This window comes from Podarcis pityusensis (assembly GCF_964106645.2).
Source record: "Podarcis pityusensis genome assembly, chromosome: 6".
NCBI lineage: Eukaryota > Metazoa > Chordata > Lepidosauria > Squamata > Lacertidae > Podarcis > Podarcis pityusensis.
Genome location: NC_138030.1, coordinates 55,934,709 through 55,957,497, shown reverse-complemented (window position 1 = coordinate 55,957,497; position 22,789 = coordinate 55,934,709). Strand labels below are relative to the sequence as shown.

At 39.6% G+C, this 22,789-nt stretch overlaps 1 protein-coding gene across 4 annotated transcripts in view; it reads left to right on the top strand.

Moving 5' to 3' along the window:
• The window catches only part of TTC39A (tetratricopeptide repeat domain 39A), a 52,352-nt gene that overhangs the window by 20,118 nt on the left and 9,445 nt on the right, over window positions 1-22,789 (top strand). For all 4 annotated transcript variants that reach the window (XM_081010832.1, XM_081010835.1, XM_081010833.1 and 1 more), the window contains 12 exons: window positions 396-472; window positions 837-904; window positions 1,791-1,855; window positions 2,426-2,525; window positions 6,306-6,371; window positions 9,578-9,686; window positions 10,861-10,928; window positions 11,043-11,102; window positions 12,203-12,364; window positions 14,414-14,505; window positions 15,627-15,747; window positions 20,308-20,419. In XM_081010832.1, the coding sequence (XP_080866958.1) occupies window positions 396-472; window positions 837-904; window positions 1,791-1,855; window positions 2,426-2,525; window positions 6,306-6,371; window positions 9,578-9,686; window positions 10,861-10,928; window positions 11,043-11,102; window positions 12,203-12,364; window positions 14,414-14,505; window positions 15,627-15,747; window positions 20,308-20,419 (1,100 nt within the window). The remainder of the gene's footprint in view (window positions 1-395; window positions 473-836; window positions 905-1,790; window positions 1,856-2,425; window positions 2,526-6,305; window positions 6,372-9,577; window positions 9,687-10,860; window positions 10,929-11,042; window positions 11,103-12,202; window positions 12,365-14,413; window positions 14,506-15,626; window positions 15,748-20,307; window positions 20,420-22,789) is intronic.

Sequence of the window (22,789 nt, the reverse complement as noted above, 5' to 3'; positions counted from 1 at the left end):
AAATAGTATATGAAACCTTTAATTATACATACAGCCTTTTCTTAAATCACTTTGAGCATAAGAACATATTGTTCTGTGTACTTGGCATTTTGCAGAGTAATAAATTAAAATTTCAAGTCTGTAATCTCCTTGGATTGGAATCTAAAGTTTTGACAGAGTGGAGGAAAAGCACTGAAATAAAAAAAAGACAAAGGTATTGGAGCAAGAATATATGCAGATATAGTTTAGATGTACTTAGACTCCATTCCTCTTTCTATTTAGCTTTCAGCAGTTGGACTTGCTTTTGATAATACATGCATAACATTGCATTGTTAGGCTTAGTTTTTAAAGGCCAATATGACTAAAGGGTTTTGTCAATATGTTCTACATTTCCAGCCTCTTTTGTTTTTATGTAGGTTTCGGAAGAAATCCACCGTGGCTGATTCACTCAACAATTTAGTGCACAGACACAATGTTGACCAATTAACTGAAGGTAAAAAAATAAACAAAAATAAACATTAGCTCCTGTTTCTGTCCACATGACTGCCTGGTAAAATAAATAAATATTCACCTGGTGCTTAACAGCTCAGGAGTGGGCAGCTGGCAAGCCTCTGTGGGGAAAGAATTGTGTAGGTGGGAAGCCACAACTGGAAAGGTCACCACCTGCCTAATCTTCAAAAACAAGGGCATCCAGGCAACAGCCTTAATAGAACATCCTAATGTGGACATTTTTGAGGTGTGCTTGTATTATAATGTGGAAGATTGTAGTGGTTATGATGACACTGTTCCATTTGGTGGTGGAGCTTTCCTGCTATTCACTTCATATATTTTTTTCCCCTTTCCCCCTTTTTAAAAAGAGGAAATTCATGCAGAAATTTGCTATGCCGAATGTTTGCTTCAGAGAGCTGCTCTTACATTCCTTCAGGTAAGAGCATTTGTTTTTGGAACATTGTTGTGGAAACAGGAATGTGAGGCCTCAGTTAATTTCAATAAGACCGTGGTTACTGAGATCACAGTGAGTCGGGCAGGTGATGTTAATAAGAATCTCTTTCTTTGTCTACCCACACCAACACCATGCAGCTTTGCTTTTATGCATTTTGCATAACATGTAGCTTCTCACACACTGAGAAGCAAGTTTAATTAGGAAGTCAGGATGTTTCCAGTTTATAATATGGGGACTTGATAAATCATTCTGTAACTTACTTTTCACAGAGATTTCCTTGTCCTTGATTTGAGATGGAGACAGCTTGTTGGATCCTTATCAAACTCTACAGTGTCAGGGTGGCCTGGTTGCATTTTGCAAGTTCAATTCAGTCAAACACTGTTCCTGATACCTGCTTTCTCTAAGGTTTCTGATGCCTTTGCAAGTGTCCAGCATGTGTCTTGGGTTAGCTAAAGCTGATGGCCCCATGCTAATCATCGGTAGTCCAAATCATTACAAAGCCTATGACATAGCATGTAGGAACAGCGGCTTTTGTGCAAAGTCAGTAATAATAGGTTCTTCTCCGATGAAATACTTCCTGTCTCATTTTTCTAGTGTTAATTAATAAGGAATACTACTATTCTGCTTCTGTTTTACTTGATGTATCCAAACTAAGGGCTACAGCTTTGAAATTTGTGTTAGGTATTTAACAAGGTCAAAATTTTAAAGATTTTTTTTTAAAGGTATATGTGTATGTATTAGAAAAGATTGACCCTTAAGTATTTACCAGTCTAGATTTTGTAACAAACTTTTAGTCATTGTCCCCAAAAGCAAGAGGATTTTCATGTACACGTATGCTGAAATGTGTTATCTATTGTATTTTCCTTAGGATGAAAACATGGTTAGCTTTATCAAAGGCAGCATCAAAGTCAGAAACAGTTATCAAACATATAGGTTTGTAGCATTTTAATATTTTTTACAATTATTATGTTCCAGGCATCCATCCAAATCAAAACTTATTGCTTATTATGTTTGGTGCTCTGCACTTCAGGCTTCACTCTAGTCTAAATTGATTCTGGCTGATATTTTATTTTAATTAATCAATCAATCTAATGTATTTATATCCTGCACTTTCAAAGTAAAAACTCTCATAAAGCAGCTTAGAGTGGTTACTAATAAATACAATATATGAATCTAAAAGCAAAACCAGTAAACTCACAGTTGAAACAACAGCAATGAATCACAAATATAAGTGAGGCCATTAATAAAAGTCTGAGTGGAATGAATTTTTTTTAATTAACTGCTCTTTAAAATCACCAGCAAGTGGGCGATGTGCACCTCCCCAGTGGGGAGGGAATTCAAAAGATGCAAGGCCATCTTTGGTACTCTCTTCATACCATGGGTATTGGGTAAATGGTATATTAGCAGTAGCTCTTATTGTCATGTATTTCAAAGTGCTAGACCATGATTGGTATTAGAACTGGATTACATTCTGGGTTTTGATGAGATCTTTTGGTTTGATAGGGAGCTGGACAGTCTAATACATTCTCCCCACTATGTTAAAGGAGAAAATCATCCCCATTTTGAAGGTGGCGTAAAGCTGGGAGTTGGGGCATTTAATCTGGTATGTATCACAGTTTTTTTTGTATACATGGTTCTGGCTAGGGCTGTTGGGAGTTGTATTCCATCATCTGGCTTTATATTTGACTGTTCAAGAGATTATTTGAAGTTGACATCTTTTACATAAGAATTGGTTCCAGCGGCTGAAAATGCTGCTATGTGGTAGTAGCTCCATGTAGTGGCTAAAACATTTTATGAGCTGCTTTCTTATGAGATTTCCCACCACCTGTAACACTCTCACTGCTCTGGCTGCTAGTTTGCGACTGAGCCATATCTAAGGCCCATGTACTGGCTTAGAAGGCTCTAAACAACTTGAGATCAGGCTATTTTAGGGAGTGCCTTCTTCAATATCAGCCTGCCTGGCTGTTGAGGTATGCGAGTAAGGCCTTCCTGATTGTATTGTGGCCTGCAGCAGAAGGGCTGAGTCTCAGTGGTAGAGCATCAAGTTTGCATGCGGAAGGTCCCAGGTTCAGTCCTCAGCATCTCCAGGTGGGATTGGGAGAGACAGTAGTGAGTTAGATGGACCAATGGTCTGACTCAATATAAGGCAACTTCCAGGGTGAGCCTTCTCTGTGGAACCAGAATAATTTCTGAGTTGTGACCGGCTAGCATTTTAGTTCTTACTTAAAGCCACTTTACTTCCCAAGCCTTTGATGGTGGTTTGTTCTTAATTTGTCATGATGGTTGATCGTTTTATGATTATTATTGTATATTCATTCATAGACTCTCTTGTGCTAGCCAAAGGCCATGGCATCGTTCACAAGGGGAACAAAAGGAAAAACAGCAATAACCATAAAAACATTTAGCGCTACCAGTGCAAAAAACCACAGTCAAGTCTCCTAGAAATTATTTGTTGCATAAGATAGAATAGCAGGGAAATCTCAGGTAAAATATGCCAGCTTAAGTGTCCAAATCCCAGTTGACTGCTATTTTATCTAGCTCTTTTCTCCTGATCCTTTTAGCTGCCAACACATATAGTGCTACTTTATAGGTTACAAAGTCATCAGTATCGCTCAGCAGCCATTTCACCCTTTCCACCCTGTTAGAGTGTATTCCATTCGTAAGCAGGGGTTTTATAAATTGGTCTCTTGGATCTATATATAGTGGGCATTGCAATAAATAATGGTACAGGTCCTCTACACAGGGTTGCCCACATATACAAAGTCTCTCCTCGTACTGTACTTTGCTGTACCGACCATCCAACACCATCAAGGGCATTGATTGGAATAATAATTCTGTAAAAGCGATTCTTAGTACGGCAAGTGGGAGCTTTGTCAGATATCTAGCTCGGGTGTGCTCCGTTTTAATAAGTGGGAGCCATGGTGAACTTTTGGTGGAGGCAATCGTGGATAAATCCCTTTCTTCATCGGACCTAAAGAGACAATCTATTAGGTGCCTCCTATCCATCTTCATGGTCACCTGAAGATCTTGTAATTGATATTGGGACAAGAGGCTTTGGATGTCAGCCTTCCAGCATTTGGACTGTTCTCCTTCAGTGTGGGACATAGTGGGGAATCTCTCCTCCAAGAGCGATTGGAGTCTTTTCACATAGCTTAGACACAGATAGTCAATTCTAGCCCATATTGTTGTCATGTCCGCTTCAACGCGGATAAGAGCAGCTGGGGTCCCCTTGGGGAGTGAGAGCACTTTCCTGAGGAATTTGTTCTGTGCTATTTCTAAGGCTTTGTTAGCATTTGGGTCCATGGTCTACTCCATAGTCCATGGTCCATGGTCTACTCCATAGAGCATTTGGGAAACCACTTTACTGGTGAAGATTTTCAGCACAGGTTCTAATAACTGGCCACCCAGTGTAAAATAGAATTTTATTAGTGCCCCACAAGCTTTCTGTGCTTTGAGTTTTGAGAAACTAGTCCTCGCCATAATTTCCTGTATGCTTTTCACCTGTGCAAATTTTATCACAAGATACCAATTATACAGAACGTTTAGGCTACAGTGATTAAAATCACAAGCACTTCAGGAAATGAATTAACTTGTGTGAAGGAGTGAAGGCCTTTTCAGGGAGGAAATGTGTGAAACCTTACAACATGTGCTTGAAGCTCAAACTCATCAAGTTTGCAAGAGCTATATTTGTCACACTGGAAATGCTCAGATTATTCTATTATATATAGCTTGTTTCTTGCCAGTAATCAGAATGTTATAAGGGCAGCATTATGTATTGAAGAGCTACTGTGCTGATGAAAAGCTTTTATGATATTGCAATTTTAATTTGCAGGAAGGTTCCCTCCATTATGACCCTTCTGATTTTATATTTTAAATCAGTATCTGCTTGTGAGCTACTTGTGAGCTGTTTGTAGAATTTGTAGGGGCTAGCTAACTACAAGTTATATTATGTGATTAGCAATTGCACTGTGGTTTTTAACAATGGAAATATTGGGAGTAGGGGATGGTAGTTTCATTGGTACCTTCAATATGCAAGAAAGTAACATTTAAGTCTTCCCTCTCCAGTAACACCTCATCCTCCTTTATTAGAGATTGGTGCTGAAGGGATATTTTTTTTCTAATGGTGATTGCTGCGCACAGTCCAGTTTTTCTTGAACACCGCCAGAGAGATAAGGCTTAACAACCCCCACCCATTGTTGATGACAGCCCCCCCCCCAGTGTATAATTTTTAAAAACCCACAATTCAATTGCTAATTGCATCACTAAAGTACAGTAACACATAGCTAGGCTCTTTGTTTGCACATGTGTGGTATTATAAGCTCACATGTTCAGGAACAGAGGAGTAACTTTGCATCCTCCGCCCCTGATGTTTATGCAGTTATCTGTGGGGTGGGTGTTTTGCATGTTTAGTTGTACATGCAGGAGGTTTCCTGTAATCTGGAACTCGGATAGTTGCTGAACCATGATTTTTATTCATAATGCCCAATAGGGCTGCAAGTATAAGTACATCAAATGTCAAGATTTTCCTTTATAAAGGTGACTTGAACAAAAATAACAGAAGTGGCTCCTTCATACTGGAATCTTCTTTTCTGATGATTCAGCTCAGAGCTTTTTTTCTTAAAAAAATGTTTAGGGGTACTCTCATTTTCCTATTTGTATTAAAATACAGCCCCTCAATGAGACCAAACTTAGATTCATAAAATGTTTAGGGGTATGCGTACCCCTTCATCACCCCAGAAAAAAAGCACTGGTTCAGCTTCATTTCTAGATCTGTTTGTTAAGCTTATTTCCAAAATAATAAGACTGTAAGGCACCACTTTATACTGCTGCTTTCATAATGAAGGAAGGAAGGAAGAGCAAAAACACACACAGAAAGCTAACCCTGCGTACTGTTTGACCTTCCTCATTACCATGGCAGATTGTAATTACCAACCTCACAAGCTTGTTACCTGGTAGAGATGTGTTGTCTCCACTCTGGTGAAAGATGACTTGACCCATGACTTGCTCATCTCTAATTGGCCCAAGGCTGTGGAGGCATTGAGCATCTTCCCACACCTGCCCACATTTCTTGTGCTGACATGGGAACTCTCCACATTATGTGTAAATAATATGCCTTAGGAGAGTTTGCCCTAAAATATGGCTTAAACATGTAGTACTAAATAAACTAACAAATAAGAAGAAATTGCATTGTGCTCAGTGCTATGGAGGGGTGTGTGGTATGGCAAACATGACATATGGAAGCCATTTTAGGTGAGCTTGATATGAAACTTGTTCTGCTCCTTTTATTTGTAAAATATCTTTTCTGAGATGTTGCAGGTAAAATAAATGTATATCTATATATAATTTTCTTCCCACAAATTTTCTTTGGTTTTTATTTCTATAGACTTTGTCTATGTTACCATCAAGGATTGTACGGTTACTGGAGTTTGTTGGGTTTTCAGGAAATAAGGCAAGTATATGTTTGTTTATGTTGTTTCATTTATTAAAATCTTTTATATGCCACCTGTCATTTCAAAAGACATACCAAGGCACTTCTCTGGGCAATAATAAAATACAACACTAAAAATCCTATAAATAAAAAACTGTAAAACATCAGTATTGATTGCAGTAGCCAAAAATGCCAGGAGTCACTATTAGCGGTCAGCAAATGCATGGGTAAATGAGTACATTTTTAGTTGCACCCCATAGCTGGCTCTCAAATGCTCTCTAAGCTAATATTATTTCAGGGTAGGAGCCACCACTGTGAACATTTAGTTGGCATCTATACAGTACAGACAAAACTAAGAACTGCTACACACACACACACACACACACACACACACACATATTACAGTAAGATAAGATAAATAAAACTTTATTCACATTAGCTATAGCCATAGCAACAGTAAAACATTACAGTATATGCAGAAAAGGAAATTTGATATAAAAGTACAATTTAAAGTCCTGAATCAGCAGTCACTTATTCTGATTGCTCCTGCTATGAACCTAGCAACCTTTGCTGTTATCTGCTCATTTTGATCTTGTTATGTACTGAGTTGAATAGGATTCAAACTGCAGCAGTCTGGTCCTAGAACAATAGGATTCAAAATGCAGCAGTCTGATTGGTCCTAGAACAATAGGATTCAAAATGCAGCAGTCTGATTGGTCCTAGAACAATAGGATTCAGAATGCAGCAGTCTGATTGGTCCTAGAACAATGCAGCAGTATGATTGGTTGGCAGGAACCACCCAATCATGCTCCAGATATAAGTGAATCCACAACCTGATTGGCTTACAGTAGAGTTCCAGAATTAGCCAATCATGTGCAGCCCATTGTGTAAATAATGTATATAAAGCAGATACTTTGAGGGGACATTCACTCATTCCTCCTCACCACTATGAGCTGAATAAAGAGCATGAAATCACTTTGCGACTCTGAGTATATTTCAGATCTGATAGAAGAAAGGACATTATGGCAGTGGTTGAGCACCCTGGGATGGTCAGTACGAGTGGGGTGATGATCTCGTTCCTAAGGTCTTTGTAGAGAGTACAGGACAGGAGGACTTGTGCCGCTGTTTTGGTGCTACCATCTCCACAGGGGCAAAGAGGTTTCTTAGGCGGAATCTTTTGGAATCGACCCTCAGGTACCGCAGATGGCACAACATCCAGTCTTGCAAGTGTAAAAGCACATCTATTTTGGGATAATAAGTCTGTACGGATATGGGGCCAGAGAATCAAAATGGGGAGATGAAAACGGAACATACCAAGGGCAGAATTTCCTTATAGTGGCCAGGTTGTTCTGGTGCTCGATATCTTTTAGACGCTGACCAGTTAGACTGTTTGCTTTAGTGGGGCCCAAAGTGAGTAGATGTTGTGGGGATAGGCCACAAGAGTGAAGTTTTTGATAGGCAGTTTTAAGCCAGGCACTTTTATGGGAGTCTTGAAGTACTAGGGATAGTAAACTGGGGGGATTTGAGTTTAGGCGAAGCCAGAGGTAAAAAGTTATTTGCCAAGTCCATAGTTCTACTGAAGAGAGACTTGCCTCCAGTCTCAATGATGCGTTTGGGATGCATGGCGGTACCGAAAAAATCTGCCTTAGAAACTTTGATTGAACAGCTTCCAAAGTGCCAAGGTGGTTACCAGTCCAAATCTGAGCCCTGTATAGTAGCTGTGCTAGGAGTTTAGCTTGGAAGGCTTCTAGGGCTGATGGTATATATTTGCCACCCTTTGTATGGAAAAAGCGAGTCAAAGTCTTGGCACTTTGGAATGCTTTTTCTTTTGCACATTTTTGGTGTGCTCCCCATGACCCCGTGGACCGGAAGATAAGGCCCAAATATTTGAAAGCTTTGACCTGTTCGATAGGCTGATTGTCCATACACCAACTGTGGGGCCTATATTTTCTTGAGAAAACCGTAACTTTGGTTTTCTGATAATTTACGACCAGGTGTTCTCTCTGGTAATACACTGAGAATTCTCTTATCAATCTTTTTAGGCCTATTTTTGTTTGGGATAAGAGGACCGCATCATCAGCATATAATAGTACAGAGATTGGTTTTGAGGCCAGTTTAGGAACGTGGAATTCTGAAGATGTTAGGCACTGGACCATGTCGTTTATGTATAGGTTAAAGAGTGCCGGGGCTAAAATGCACCCTTTGTGGCTGGGACAGATCCTGTAAGTTGGCCATTTGTAGAGCAACACACTTCCAGCACAGTGTCTTTATAAAGGCAGTTAATCAGATATAATAATCTTTTGTCTATGCTTGAGGTGTTTAATTTGGCCCATAGACTTACTCGTGAGATTGAATCAAAAGCAGCTTTCAAATCAATGAAAGCAGCATACAGCACACCGCAGGATTGCTTGGCGTACTTATCTATGAGGTGGGCTAGAACAAAGCAATGGTCTATAGTACCTGCCTTGCCTGAATCCTACTTGCTCTTCCACAAGGATAGTCTCAGCATCAATCCAGTTGATTAATTTATTGTGGAGGTGTTTTGCATATAATTTACTAACTATAGATAAGAGGCTGATAGGTCTGTAGCTGGCCAGATCCCATGTAGGGCCCTTTTTGAATATTGGGATGATTACCTCAATGGCCCAGCTGTCGGGGAGTAAACCAGATGAATCAATGTGAGAGAATAGTGCCACAAGCAGAGGTGCCCACCAGTCAATATTGGACTTCAAAAGCACAGGGGGCAGGTGATCAATGCCTGGGGCTCTATTGTTTTTTAGCTGTGTAATTAGGTCTTTTACCTCAGTCGTGGACACTGGGGGCCAAGCTGGTAAGTTTTCTGGAGATACTGTTGCGTGATTAAGCTGAGCATCCTGGTCTTGGAAAAGTGAGCGGTAGTACTGCGTTACATGCCTGCTGTAGAGAAACCTCAATACATTGTGCCCTTTGTGTGACCAAATGGCACATCTTCTAAGGGGAACACATGTTAATTGCTGTTGCATTTTCTGTAACCACTACTTCATTCATTTGGTGTTTTGTAAAAGAGATGTCTGATAACTTTATTGGGCACTATGGTGACATACATTGATATTGTTCTCCTGTACTAGCTGAGTAAACCAATTTAACTTTCTGTGTTGGAAGATACTTCTCTCCTTAGTTACGGTGGAACAAATAGAGCAAACCACAGGTGTAATTAATTTACAACCATTTATCTGACTGTGATGCAGGAACATGGTCTGCGACAGCTTCAAGAAGGAGCCTCAGTGTACAGCTTTAGGTCTGTGCTGTGCACTATGCTGCTGCTCTGCTATCATACCTTCATGACTTTTGTGCTAGGTAGGATTCATTTTCTTCTCTAAATGTTGACCCTTCATACATCCAAAATGGCATGGGGATAGGAAGGAGTGTGTTCATCACAAAGCTGGTTGTGAATTACTTATTCAGAATAGCTTTAGCATTGTTCATGTATGACTTAATTCTTCACAAACTTTTATTTTCTTCAAGAAACACTTAAGATGGATATGATATATGCATAAAGGTAAAGGTAAAGTGGCCCCTGACCATTAGGTCCAGTCGCGGACAACTCTGGGGTTGCGGCGCTCATCTCACTTTATTGGCCGAGGGAGCTGGCGTACAGCTTCTGGGTCATGTGGCCAGCATGACTAAGCCGCTTTTGGCGAACCAGAGCAGCGCACGGAAACGCCTTTTACCTTTCCGCCGGAGCGGTACCTATTTATCTACTTGCACTTTGAGATATATGCATAGCTTATCCCAAAATTCTAAAACATATAGGCAGTTTTTGAACCAGGCTAATCCTAGCAATCCTAAACGGCGTTCCGTGTGCTGTGCTGGCTCGCCAGATGCAGCTTGTCACGCTGGCCACGTGACCCGGAAGTGTCTGCGGACAGCGCTGGCTCCCGGCCTATAGAGTGAGATGAGCACACAACCCTAGAGTCTGGCAAGACTGGCCCGTAACGGCAGGGGTACCTTTACCTTTACCTTTACTAATCCTAGCAATTTAAACAGAAACATAACATTATGAGCTATAAATGCAAACATTTTGTTAGGTGTTTGCTGTTCCCCTAACCACTCTTTAACTTGTTTTAAAAACCTTAGCACAGGTCCTCCTAGTCACTGGGATCAGATGATACGAGGCCTTTATAGGGATGCAGCTTTAGGGAGCTTGGGGTTGCTGATTCTAGAAGTGTGACTCTTCCTGCCCATAGCTTCAGTTTTACAGAATCCCCTCCCCAGTGAAACCTGTAAATGCCCAAACTTGTTTTAATGAGTTGCCTAAAAGTCAACTATCTTTGGACTATTTAGGAGCTGCTCAGTTTTGATGAGAATTTCCCTGTAATCATTTGCTTTTAATATTTTTGTGTCACCATTATTTTTGAGCTAAATTAATGTTTATATTTGGCCTTGAGAGAAAGTATGGAAAGGACTCACAATGTAAACTAAGTCTGGGCTACCCCCACTTTCTAATTTTTTGTTCTCCCAATTAATTTAGGGACAGGAAAAGGAAATGTTGAAGAAGCAGAGAAACTTCTTAAGCCTTACTTGGCTCGATATCCAAAAGTAAGATATATCTTAAATAGGCCTGATATGTGTACCAATGTAATATCTTACTGTAGAAAGATGATTAAATGTATATGAAAATTGTTGCCAATGTTTTTTCTTGATTTATTCCAGGGATCCATATTCCTGTTTTTTGCAGGGAGAATAGAAACAATAAGAGGCAATGTTGATGGAGTAAGTAATTTGTTTTTATCCTTCACATACCTTCCTTGGGGCTTAAGAAATCTTTGGCCTTATGATCACAGTTCCTGGTGGGTTTTGCTCTCTGCAGTACAGTACTTGGCCACACTAAGAGTGACAAATGGATGTTGGTCTGAAAGAAGTAGAAGGGCATGCAACTGGTTGACCTGGCAGATTTGATAAGAAGGATTCAATAAAGATTGTAAGCAAATCACGGTAGAAAAGCAAGGCTGTTTGCCATCTTATTTTCCACATGAACCTGACCATATATGAAGGTCATCTTCAGAGGTCCTTCTCCACTGGTGCAACCCTGTCACTGGTTGAGATGCCCTTCAGCTGTAATGTCTCTGCTGTGGACTACCTTCCCCACCTGGTGCAAAGCCTGACATTTTTTCAGCATCAGGTGAAGTATTTGCCTCGGCATTTTAAATCATTTGAGCCTTTTGGATTTAGATTTTGGACTGGTTACAACTATTTCTGCTCTGCTGTGTGAGTGTAGTGGTGGGTTTTTAAACTTTTATTATTTTAACTTCATGCAAGCCTCTCTGAGTATTAAAAGTGAATATAAATACTTCAACATAAATAAATGGAGCATCTATTATTGTTAGGTACTGGGTGGAAACAACACTAAATTACTACTAAACTGTGAATTGGCTCTTGGTTTGAGAACCAATATGATGTGATAGTGTTTTGCTAGGACTTGGCAGACGCAGATTCAAAGCTGCACACCACCTCGAACCTCACTGAATGCTTTTGGGTTAGTATTTTCTCGCTCAGCCTAACCTATCTCACAGTGTAGGAGGTGAGGAACAATATATGCCCCCTGAACTACTTGGAGGAAGTGTAGCATCAAAATTGAATTAAAAGTAAGAAATAACGTTTCTAAGCAAAGATATTGATATCTTCTGCTATTTCTGTCTCCCCCTTTGCATGGAGATGCAGACTGTCAGAACTGATTGTAGTATGTGATTGATACAGGAACAGTAGTGTATGGCTTCTGGCCTGAGTGCATGCTTGACAAGTATATTCAAAAGCTGTGCTGACATTTTTGAATGAGGGGTGTAGTCCTTTAAGGTTTTCTTTTGATTTTCTAGGCCATCAAAAGGTTTGAAGAGTGTTGTGAAGCCCAGCAGAATTGGAAGCAGTTTCATCACATTTGCTATTGGGAACTCATGTGGTGCTTCACATACAAACGTCAGTGGAAGATGGCATACTTCTATGCAGATCTGCTCAGCAAAGAGAACACCTGGTCCAAGGTGAGTACAAGGAAGATGTGCTGACGAGCACATCTGATAAAGAAAGGTAATGTTATGGTGTGATTTGGATCAATCAGTTTTCGAGTAGACTTATTCCAGGTAGACATTAAAATATGATTGAAAGGCCACTGAAGATATAAAACAATGCTATTCCTAGTTGTACTTTAGTAGCAGACACTTTGTCCTCTTAATCAAGCTCAAGTGGCATATGCTGTTGCATAGAGCCAGAGTCCTTGAGAGGCCTATAGCTTTGGTCTTCTCTCTTGTTCTGAGCTGTTCAGTAAGCATATGAAGAGAAGCCATGTCTGCTGGCTCATTTCCACTGTGTCCCTGATTGCTATCTTTTAAATTTCCCCCAAAGAAGTGATTGCTTTCCATTGAGAAAGATTAGGGGCTTCTGATAGAAATTGTCTTCATTTTTATACATTTGGTCAGCTTAACCTGTCCAGGTCTGCCTTTTGTAATATACCAAATCTTTCTCCTCCCTTCAAGCAGCTTGTTTTGATAATAAATGTGTGTTCAATTTCCTGTGTAGGAATCCTGTCTCGCTCAGATAGCAAGATGTGTCTAGAAAAAAAGGCTCACATTTGCATGAAATTTGAAAGCCTTCTGTGCTTTTGCTTACTCTTCAATAATTGGGTAGTTTTTCAGTTCTCTGCTTGACTTGCTAAAAGCCTTTCTTTGCTAATTCTGATTGGATACACTTTCAGTCCAAATAAATGTCTCACAGCAGAACCAACTGCTGCTTTGGCAAGAGAAATTCCGGTTGGCTGTGGGGTAGATGTTCTGCTTCTCTTTTGTTCTGAGACAACATGTGTCTTCATTTTGAAGTGGCTTGAATAAATGAGTAGTTAAAACCGTATAAGTTTGGGCTCCTTCTTATGGTAAGATATCGAGCTGGGCAGTATAGGAGTCTTGTAGTATTATACTTAGTCATGTGTGTTTCCCATTTTTATAAGTTTCTTCCCCTTATGCTTTTTAAATGCTATGTAAATCAGGATTTTCTTATAAAAATTCAATTTTACTTTTTCAAGGGATAATGTGCCTGGCAGTGTAGGGGTGGGGGTTGTGAAATATATTGCTAGTCGGTCTTGCTACCTGATTTGGACACTTAGAACATATTAGCCCTATTGACTGTACCACTTTAGACTATAAGTGAGTGCTCACATGCCTGAACGCTTTTCTTTACAAAAATTGCCCACACATAGAAACTTAGCCATTTCCCTAGTTTCATGTAGAGATTGTTGTTTCGTATGAATAAGCATACAGTCTTTTGCACCTCCATCTTCAGTCTGAAATGGAACCATTAAACATAGATTTACCACTTTAGGTGAGGACAAAGCCTAAGAATAGCCTGCTTTCGGGGCAGTGCTAGGCAAATGGCAGTGCTGTTGGATTACGATTCTAGACTAATGGTGCCTTTTTTGAGCCTATAAAAACAATGTTAATCAGGATAGATTCATGCCATCCTCAGGAGTGAGCAAAGGAATAGGAATGACCATAGTCATGTACTTTTGACTTAACTTCCTTGAAACCAAGTGCCCAAAAGCTGTTCCTTGGTGTAAGATCTGTTTTCTGCAAAAACACACACACACACACACACACACACACACACACACAACTGTAAAAGCAGGGCTTTTTTTCAGCCAGAAATCATTGGAACTCAGTTCCGGCACCTCTCAGGTGTGCGCCATTGCCATAATAAGAGAACAAGGGAGGCATTCATGGTGCATTCCGGCACCTCTTTTTCTACAAAAATTGCACTGTGTAAAAGTATGTATCTGTACCCACATCTTCTTTGCAAGTAGAAAAACTTGGATACAGAAAGAATTGAGTTCTAGTATATGTTTCTGATGTATTTACTTCCCTTTTCTGCTTCGTTTTGGTTACAATATCCTAATGCAAGAATATATGTTCTAGGTAATTTCACTTACGATAGTATAAGGCCATATCCCTTAAATGTTTCACCATGCTGTCTTAGATATTGAAGATGACACAGGAATATAAATTACAATAAGGATTTTTAATCATACGTAATTTTCATTTTAGGCTACATACATATATATGAAAGCAGCTTATCTCTGTATGTTTGGACCAGATGATCATAAGCCTTTTGGGGATGATGACGTTGCACTATATCGGTAAGATTACTTGACTCTTCACAAGGCCTATATATTGACTGAGATTAGTCATGAAAGAAATACCCATTGTATTCAGCCCAGCTCTACACCTAAAATTGTAACTTTGTACATTCCTCTGTATTTAACACCAAGCCATATTTTAATTTATGGTCAATGGGATAATTCAACAACATTTCTTGAATATAGTTTTAATTCTCTCCTACTACTTGAGACATGGGAATCCTACCCACAATAACATTAACTGAATCTCTTCTTCTGTGTCACATGGGATAGAGGGTCAATATTAAATGTATATGGAGCAACACATGAAAATCTTAACACTTCTATATAGGCTACATTCTAGCCACAGAAGAGATGAAAGTTTCTGCACCCCAATTTTGCTCCGTCCTGGCATGCAACAGGGTGATCACAGTGTTAAGGATGCATGTGAACCAGACAAGGCAAGCCCTTAAGGAGGGCATGAAGCAGAACTGGAAGGGTTGTGGCCTATGGAGAAGCCTGCAGGGAGTATTTGGTGGTCTTTAACTCTGGGGCAAGACATGGGGTGGATAATTTGAATTGGATGTGCCATTACTGCAGCTGATGTAGTACCATCCTCAGGTATTTGTTCTAGGAAACTTGGAAATGCCAGAATCCTCTAACTTCTGTAGCTGCCACAAAGTGTTTTTAAATTACGTACAGGTTTAAGGGGCCCTGAGATGCATGTCTGATTCTGTCACTAAGCAGCTGCCCAGAGGTCAGGTGTGATGTAGGAATGGATGGCTCCTCCATGAATGCAGAGCAAGATGTCTAGTTATTCTATGATGGTGACATTTTGATGGTGCTGTATTCCTCCTCCACTACCACTTTCCTTCTTTCTGTTTTATGTTCTTTTAAATACCTAGGTGTTTGTGTATTTGTTTACAATCAAGCAGTATACACATTTTGTTAAATAAAATAAGTACTTCTTCAGAGCTGATCATCTTTAGAATGGAATCTGCTGCTTGACAATGCATATGGAAAAATATAGGGGAGAGTTTTCAGTTCTGATTTTGTCTTTCTAGTTCAGAGGGCTGCAGTATGTAGTAAATAAAGCAAATGAAATTTTGTATGCTTCCTTTCATCTTCCCCACACCTCACAGGGCTGTGCCTAGTTTGAAACTGAAAATAGCAGGAAAGTCCCTGCCTACAGAAAAATTTGCAATTCGGAAATCCCGCCGATATCTATCCTCAAATCCTGTTCCACTTCCTGTACCTGTTTTGGTAAGATTCCCCTGCCCATCCATTGCTTAGAGGTCTCATTATTTATATAAAAACTTCCCTGGTATTTCTTTTTTAATTGAAATGGTTGTTGGGGGGTGGGGAGAGGCTTGAAATGCTTCTGTCGTGGCAGCTAATAATGGATACTGCCTGTGCATACTTTCATGCATATGCCCTGCTGTACCAGGGAAAAACAGGTGGGTGGATCATGTGGACAACAGCTTAAGTACATAGAAATGTATGCAGTCAGTTGCATAACACATTGTGGATAAACCATATTTTCATGGTTCTTTGGATTGTCCTGAATACCACCATTTGGTAGCCAAGCCCCAAGCCAAAATTCCTGTTTGGAATGCATTTTGGCTTGCCTCCTGATGAAACTGAGTGTGTGATGATTGATAATATTGTCATTTATCTGTTTTAGACCCCCTAAGTAGTAGCAGTTGCCAGGACATTGTTCTGTTCGCCTCAGACATTGTGGTAGATTGCAGTGTTTAGCTGGTGATATTGTGAGGTTTAGCTAGTGATAACATTGCAACGTTTAGCTGGTGAGTTATCACAATGTTGAAAACCAAATATCTCCCAGCTCTTACACACATTGTGATTCGTGATATATTGCCAGCTCAAATATTATGAAACAATTATTACGATGTGAACTTCAAACCAGTTTTGCATGATATATTGATAAATCACCCAGTCTTAGCCTGCATCCAGTGATTATGGCTACTGGGAGCAAATAAGCACCTACATTACATCTCTTTCAGGTCAAAGTTAGTGGAATCTGGTATTGAAACATGTGACTCTTGCAAGCCACCTTGACTTCTATGTGTCCTCCCTTTTCTGCTGAACTTACACCACAAACACAGCAGATGGTGCTCTTTAACAATTCTCTCCATTGAGGAACTGGAAGTTGGTATTGAAGCTATTTATAGCACTCTGTTAATAGTTAATTGTGCTAGGTCTATTTGGTTTGGATTGAAAGGTCCTTACTGCTGGAAGCTTCTAATTTAAAGTGGGGGGGATATATTTTGTACTGCAATTTTTATTTTTATTTTCTTCAAATCCCTGCTAGAATGATCTTGAGAAAAACACAGTTTCTGGATTCAGTTACAGAATTGTTCAGTACAAAATATATAAAGCTGATATACAAAGTGATGCTGCTTCAGTTGAATCTGTTCAGTCTAATCTACCAAGACAGGAAGAAAAGTAATGTGCAGGGTGGCCTAACCCAGATAAAAAGTAGCTAAGAGGAATAAATAGTATAGGATCAAATGTTTTGCTTTTTATTTGTCCAAGGAGACTACAGACCTTGCAATTTTTCAGTCATTGCATACCTTTCCATAGCAGTGGGTGTTCAAAGTAGATAGAAATAAATTGGAACACTTTCTTGCACATCTCGGCATAATTGGGGGTGTGGCTATTGGCATTCTCTAAGAACAAAGGAATTCAGCTAGGCTGGATGGACAGGCTGAACATTGTTTGCAGGGGGGAAAGGCAAGGCCTGAAATCTGGCAAAAAGTGTAGCAGTTCAGTTGGTCCAGCAGTAGATAAAATTTTCACTGCTAACTACGTGCATCATGCACATTTTTATAACATTCTGATCTTTGAAAAAGTGGTTGTAAAATATATTTCAGAGGTTAGCTAGTTCACAAGCATTATTGTTATTATTATTATTAGTGCTTTTTTTCTGGGGGGATGCAGGGGGACTCATACCCCTAAACATTTTGTGAATCTAAGTTTGGCCTCATTGAGGGGCAGTATTTCAATATGAGTAGGAAAATGAGAGTACCCCTAAACATTTTCCCCCTGAAAAAAGTTCTTCTTCATATTCAGCATTTATGCATACTCTTTGAACAAACTGAAGTATACCAGATCAATCACCTTTGTAATCTTTATAACAATCCTGTAAGGTAGGGCAATATTATCCCTATGTTGCAAGTGGAGAGTGGGTAGACTAAGACTGAAATATGGTGGCTTGCCTAAGAACCGCATTGTATTGTGGTTGAGGTGAGATTCAAACGTTAAGCCTGCTGGTTCATAATTTAGTCAACCTGATATTCAACAACATCTGGAGAACTACAATTCCCATCAGCCTCACCCAGCATCAGTCAATCATTTTATTTGTATGCCGCCTTTCCAAAGTGCTCAAAGCGGCTTGCAACATATTTTTTAAAATAACATAGCTATAAGCCTAGCAAAAGTAGCCATAAACAATAAACAAAACATCAAAAAGTACGCAGCTAAATTGAACAATTTCCACATAAATCATAAGAGCCAAAAGAAATATATAAAAATTAATATCAACGACAGGAACCCCTGCTCCCAAACAATGCCCCAGTCCCAGCATGTCCTGTGGTCAGGGTTATGGGAGTTGTCAGTGGTGTTCTGTTGTACAGCATTGTTTTGGTGCCCCCTGCAAGGCAGGACCCAGTGCAACCCCACCAGTCCTGCTACCCTAAAACCACCTCTGGAGTTGTTGTAGTCCACAACATTGACAGGAACTTTGCGGCTACCCCTGCCTTAGTCTGTTGAACACTTCCCCCACATTAACATCACTTGCTACACTTCTCATTTGAATTTTAAATGGAAAAGCAGCTGAGCTTCATTTCAGTGTCTCTAGTCAGACCATTGATAGGGAATGGAGCCAGAATATTATGATCATAATAGGGCTATGTTTATTTGGGCTACAAATTATAGAAGGGAGAGGCTTTCACTAGATTTTTTCCACAGAACCCTGAGTTCTTTTAAGTATTATAGCCAACTAGCTTCAAAACCCAAATGCAAATATGGGAAATAAAGTTTAATAGCCCATTAAATTCATTATCTCATGCTTCCTTGAGGTCATCACATGGCACAAATAGTCCTAGTAGTTCTATCTTCTCTGGTTCCTTTGGAAAGTTCTTTCTGTTCCTTCCCTGCTCGCTTCTTTTTTGCGTTATTCACTCATATGCTAGGTAACATCTGAAATAGAAATACCCATATAAAAGTTTCAGCTACTATATTCCTGCTTACCCACCTCTGCTATCCCATTGCTCTTGCCATTTCACTATTGATCACCTGTTTTTAAGGTCCAAACTAGAAAAGACTGGAAAGAATTATAAATGTATGTGTATTTATATTTATTCATATACAGGCAACTTCCCACTTATGCAGGGATTACATTATGCAGGGATTACATTATGGGTCCTCGAATGCATAAGTTAAATGTATGTAAGTTGGGTACACCCTCTAAATGCCTTAATTCTAACACTAGCTTGATGGGAATTTAGAGGGGGCTAGCATTCACAAACTCATAACAATATTAAAGGGGATATATGTGGGTGCACTTGTGCAAATTCAGCATTTATTAGGAGTAATGTTAGAAAATGCAACAATATTATGTCATGGTCATCAGGTGGTTGAAATGAAATGTGACAAGAGTGTCAGTGGAATATAGGCCATTATTTGTCAGTTCCAGTGTAGTAATTAAGTACTCAGCAATTCAGATCAAACTTCCTAGAATCAGTTTTCCAGTTGGCCCCATATTGATAACAGCTCCTGGATTTTGTGATTACATGTTACACAGGTGATCTCAGCTTAGCAAAGGAGCAAACTAAATGAAATATTTATGTCTAATTCTTACCATTAATATTAATCAGAGCCAATATGCTGCTTGCCATGGGAGCTATTTGCTTCTCCCCAGGGATTCTTTCCTTTACTGAGTTTGCATACCAATATCACAAAAAAATGTCCTGTTGATTCTTTTGTTATCTTATCCTTTGGCTGAGTTGCTATGGACATGAATGTTCACAGACATTCTGCACCATCAGAGTGAATGAGTCAGCGATTTGCTGTCTGGTCAACTTGAAGCTTCCATGATAAAACAAAATAGTTCATTTTAGAGAGAGCTTATGCAGACCAAAGGTTGTGAGAACCAGTATGAGTAGGTTGGAAAGAAGGCCTAGGAGGTAGGGTGGCTGAAGAAGAAATGAAACCATGGAACAAGGAGCAGGAACCTTATGAAAAGGTTGGTAGAAGAAGCAGACTTGAGACAGAGAGAAATGGGATTCTGGAGAAACCATGAGAAAGAGGATCTCATATGGCTTTGGGACAAGACGCTATGATGAGAGAGAGAGAGCAGTGTTGGTTTACCTAGGAAGCTGAACAGAGGTTTGAAATCCAGAAGGCTAAAGTGAGGATAGTGTAGGCAGCTGGCTAAGGCTATCTTGATTTTGAGGAAATTATGAGTAGGGAAGGTTGAAGAAAGGAGGAGCCAAGTTCAAAATGAATATTGAAGGGAAATAGTAAGTGAATGAGGGAGGCCAAATCCACCACTGGGAGGTAAGAGGTGGGGGAGCAGAAGTTACAGTCTTGCAGTGTTGTAAAGACAACCAAATGAATGAGTTGGCTTTCTGAGGAGTTAAATGGTTCTGGAGGTTTTTTGTCTGTTTTTGCTGAAACTGGCTAACTCTGCTTCCAGAATATTTGAACTAAACCAGCTAATTGGGCTTAACACCTCAAGTTTCCAGTAACTAAATTTCTCTACTGCTGTAACAACATGCTCTACTCTGTTATCGCGTCTAGGAGATGATGTATGTCTGGAATGGTTATGCTGTGATTGGGAAGTGTCCTGACCTGACTGGCGGTATGTTGGAGTGCTTGGAAGATGCAGAAGCAGCCCTGGAAAGGAGCCCAGGTAACTCATGTCTAATTTCAGAGGGTGTAGTCCGTGAGAGATTGTGGTTGTCCGTCGAGTTGTTAGACGGTAAACCTATTAGCCCATTTTTATTTAATCAGCAAGTGGATTATGGGTCAATGAGTTGATGATACAGATGGTAGCAGTATTTTTACTGTTGCTTTGGCCTCCCCTCCCCAGTTACTACCTTATTAAATTGGGGGGGGGGAAATACTATCGTATTTTTCCGTGTATAAGACTAAAAAATAATGACAAAATTAGGGGGCATCTTAAACATACATGGGGCCATTCCCCCCCCCATTTTCTTAAATCTGAGTCCCCTAAAGTAGGAGGTGTCTTATACATGGGGGCGTCTTATAGACGAAAAAATACAGTATTCACTTCCAGGAATATATTTACAACTATTTTTAGATTTATTTATTTTTTAAAAAAATAATATTTATTACTTTTATGGATTACAAAAAGAGAAAAAAAACAGAAAAAAAGACAAAGGAGGAAAGCAAAAATAAAAAAAACCAATACAATACAATATATAGACAATGCAAAACACAACCTAAACTCAAAACTAAACACATTAAACTAAACAAACCCCACTCCCTAACCTTAACCCTAAATGAAACAAAACAAAAACAATTTAAAAACATACATAATCTCTTTTCCGTACTCTATCTTTCATTCCCTTGTTTCCTCGACCTCCTCTCACCTCCCTTTTTGTATTCCACTTCTATTAATTGTTTCAGCAAATGCTTTCCATCTTTCTCCATTTTCTATCATATTGTAAATAACGTATTTTTTAACCTTATTTTCCATTAAAACTAAAATACTTATATATGCTTAACTCCTTATAACATTTCTGCTAAGCCCATAAAAAATCATTCCACCATTTTTCTATCACTCATTAGTTTTACCATAAATCTATATATAAAATTTAAATTTTCCAATCTTCTTCCACCATCTCCTCTCCCTGGTTTCGGATTCTGCCAGTCCTTTCCGTCAACTCCATAAAGTCCATCAACCTGGTGATCTTATGTCCGAGGCTCTTAACTCTTTTCCAAGTCCCTTCTGCAGGTCTTCTTCATTTTCTTTAATGCTAAAGAGCAAATCTCGGGGAAACTCCAACCTGTCAATCCTATTCTTCCTTCTGAACAGATCAGCCAAATTTCCATAGTTAAAGCTACAGTCCATAAAGTATTTCAGGGCATATTTCAAGATTCCTCCAAGTCCAAAGGCCCCCAAAACTTCAATCTCCTCCAGGCCCGAGTCCATGTCCCAAAAGTCAGTTAATCCCTGCATAGAGGGATCTTTCCAACTTTCCTTCTTTAGTCCAAGCCGGGATCCATTCCTCAGAGTCTGACTTTTCCTAGATTCAATCATAAAAGGCCTCAACTTATAGTCCTCAATTTGCTTCTGTAAAGCCACGGATCTCACTTGTATTACTTTATGTTCAACAACAGCAGCATCCTCCTTCTCCTCCACCATTTGTCCTGCCAAAATGGATTCCTGTACCAAGTCCTGAATTATTTCTGTGTTGGTGTTCGCTTTTTGACTCAAATTAGTCACTTTCTGTTCCAAATTATCAACTTTAAAAGTCATGCCATCCATCTTCTTGTGAAGCTGTCCCAGCGAACAGCTTATCTTACATAAAACAGTCACAATGGCCTCTCCTGTCAACATTTTTAAACGGTCCAAGGTCACTCTCTGGTTCTCAGAATCCTTATCTGCAGCTGGAAATCCCCCAGTTACACTCCTGTAACAGTTTCAAAAGCTCCCTCTAGAGGGAAACAGTCTCCACTTATATCAGTTCTTTCAGGCACAACTCAAGCATTAAAGATAAATTTTCAGTTACTTTTCCTCTTTTTTTTTAAACGCAGAAAGGGACAATGGAAACAGTATCTTACTCTTGTTTAGCTAGCTGTCAAATCCGTTCTGTCAAATGCACTCTCTCCAAACGTCATCTGGCAGCCCGTTCCCAGGTTCAGAGCAGTGGTAATTTGATTTTTCACTCTCTCCTACAGGCTCACTAGATCCAAAATTTTCCCCCTCTTCTCCTGCTTCCAAGGGGGGTTTTGTATTTTAAACCGATGGAAATTTAATCCTTTGCCAAAAGCTTTCAAAGACTTTAACTTGTAACATCTTAGCTTCAGTCTATTTACAAAAACGGAAGGCGGACTTCCTGTTTATTACCTTCCCGCTTCAGTGCCAAATTAAAGTATTTAAAAATCCAATTTTCCGTTTTACTCACAAGTAGTTGTTTAAAATCCAATTGTCCACAGGAAAAAGTCAGCGCTCTCCGGCAACAGCAATGCGACTTCACTCCGTGAAAGAAGCAGTCGATTCAAAGCACCGTGCCACTCACCCCACGTCGCTCCG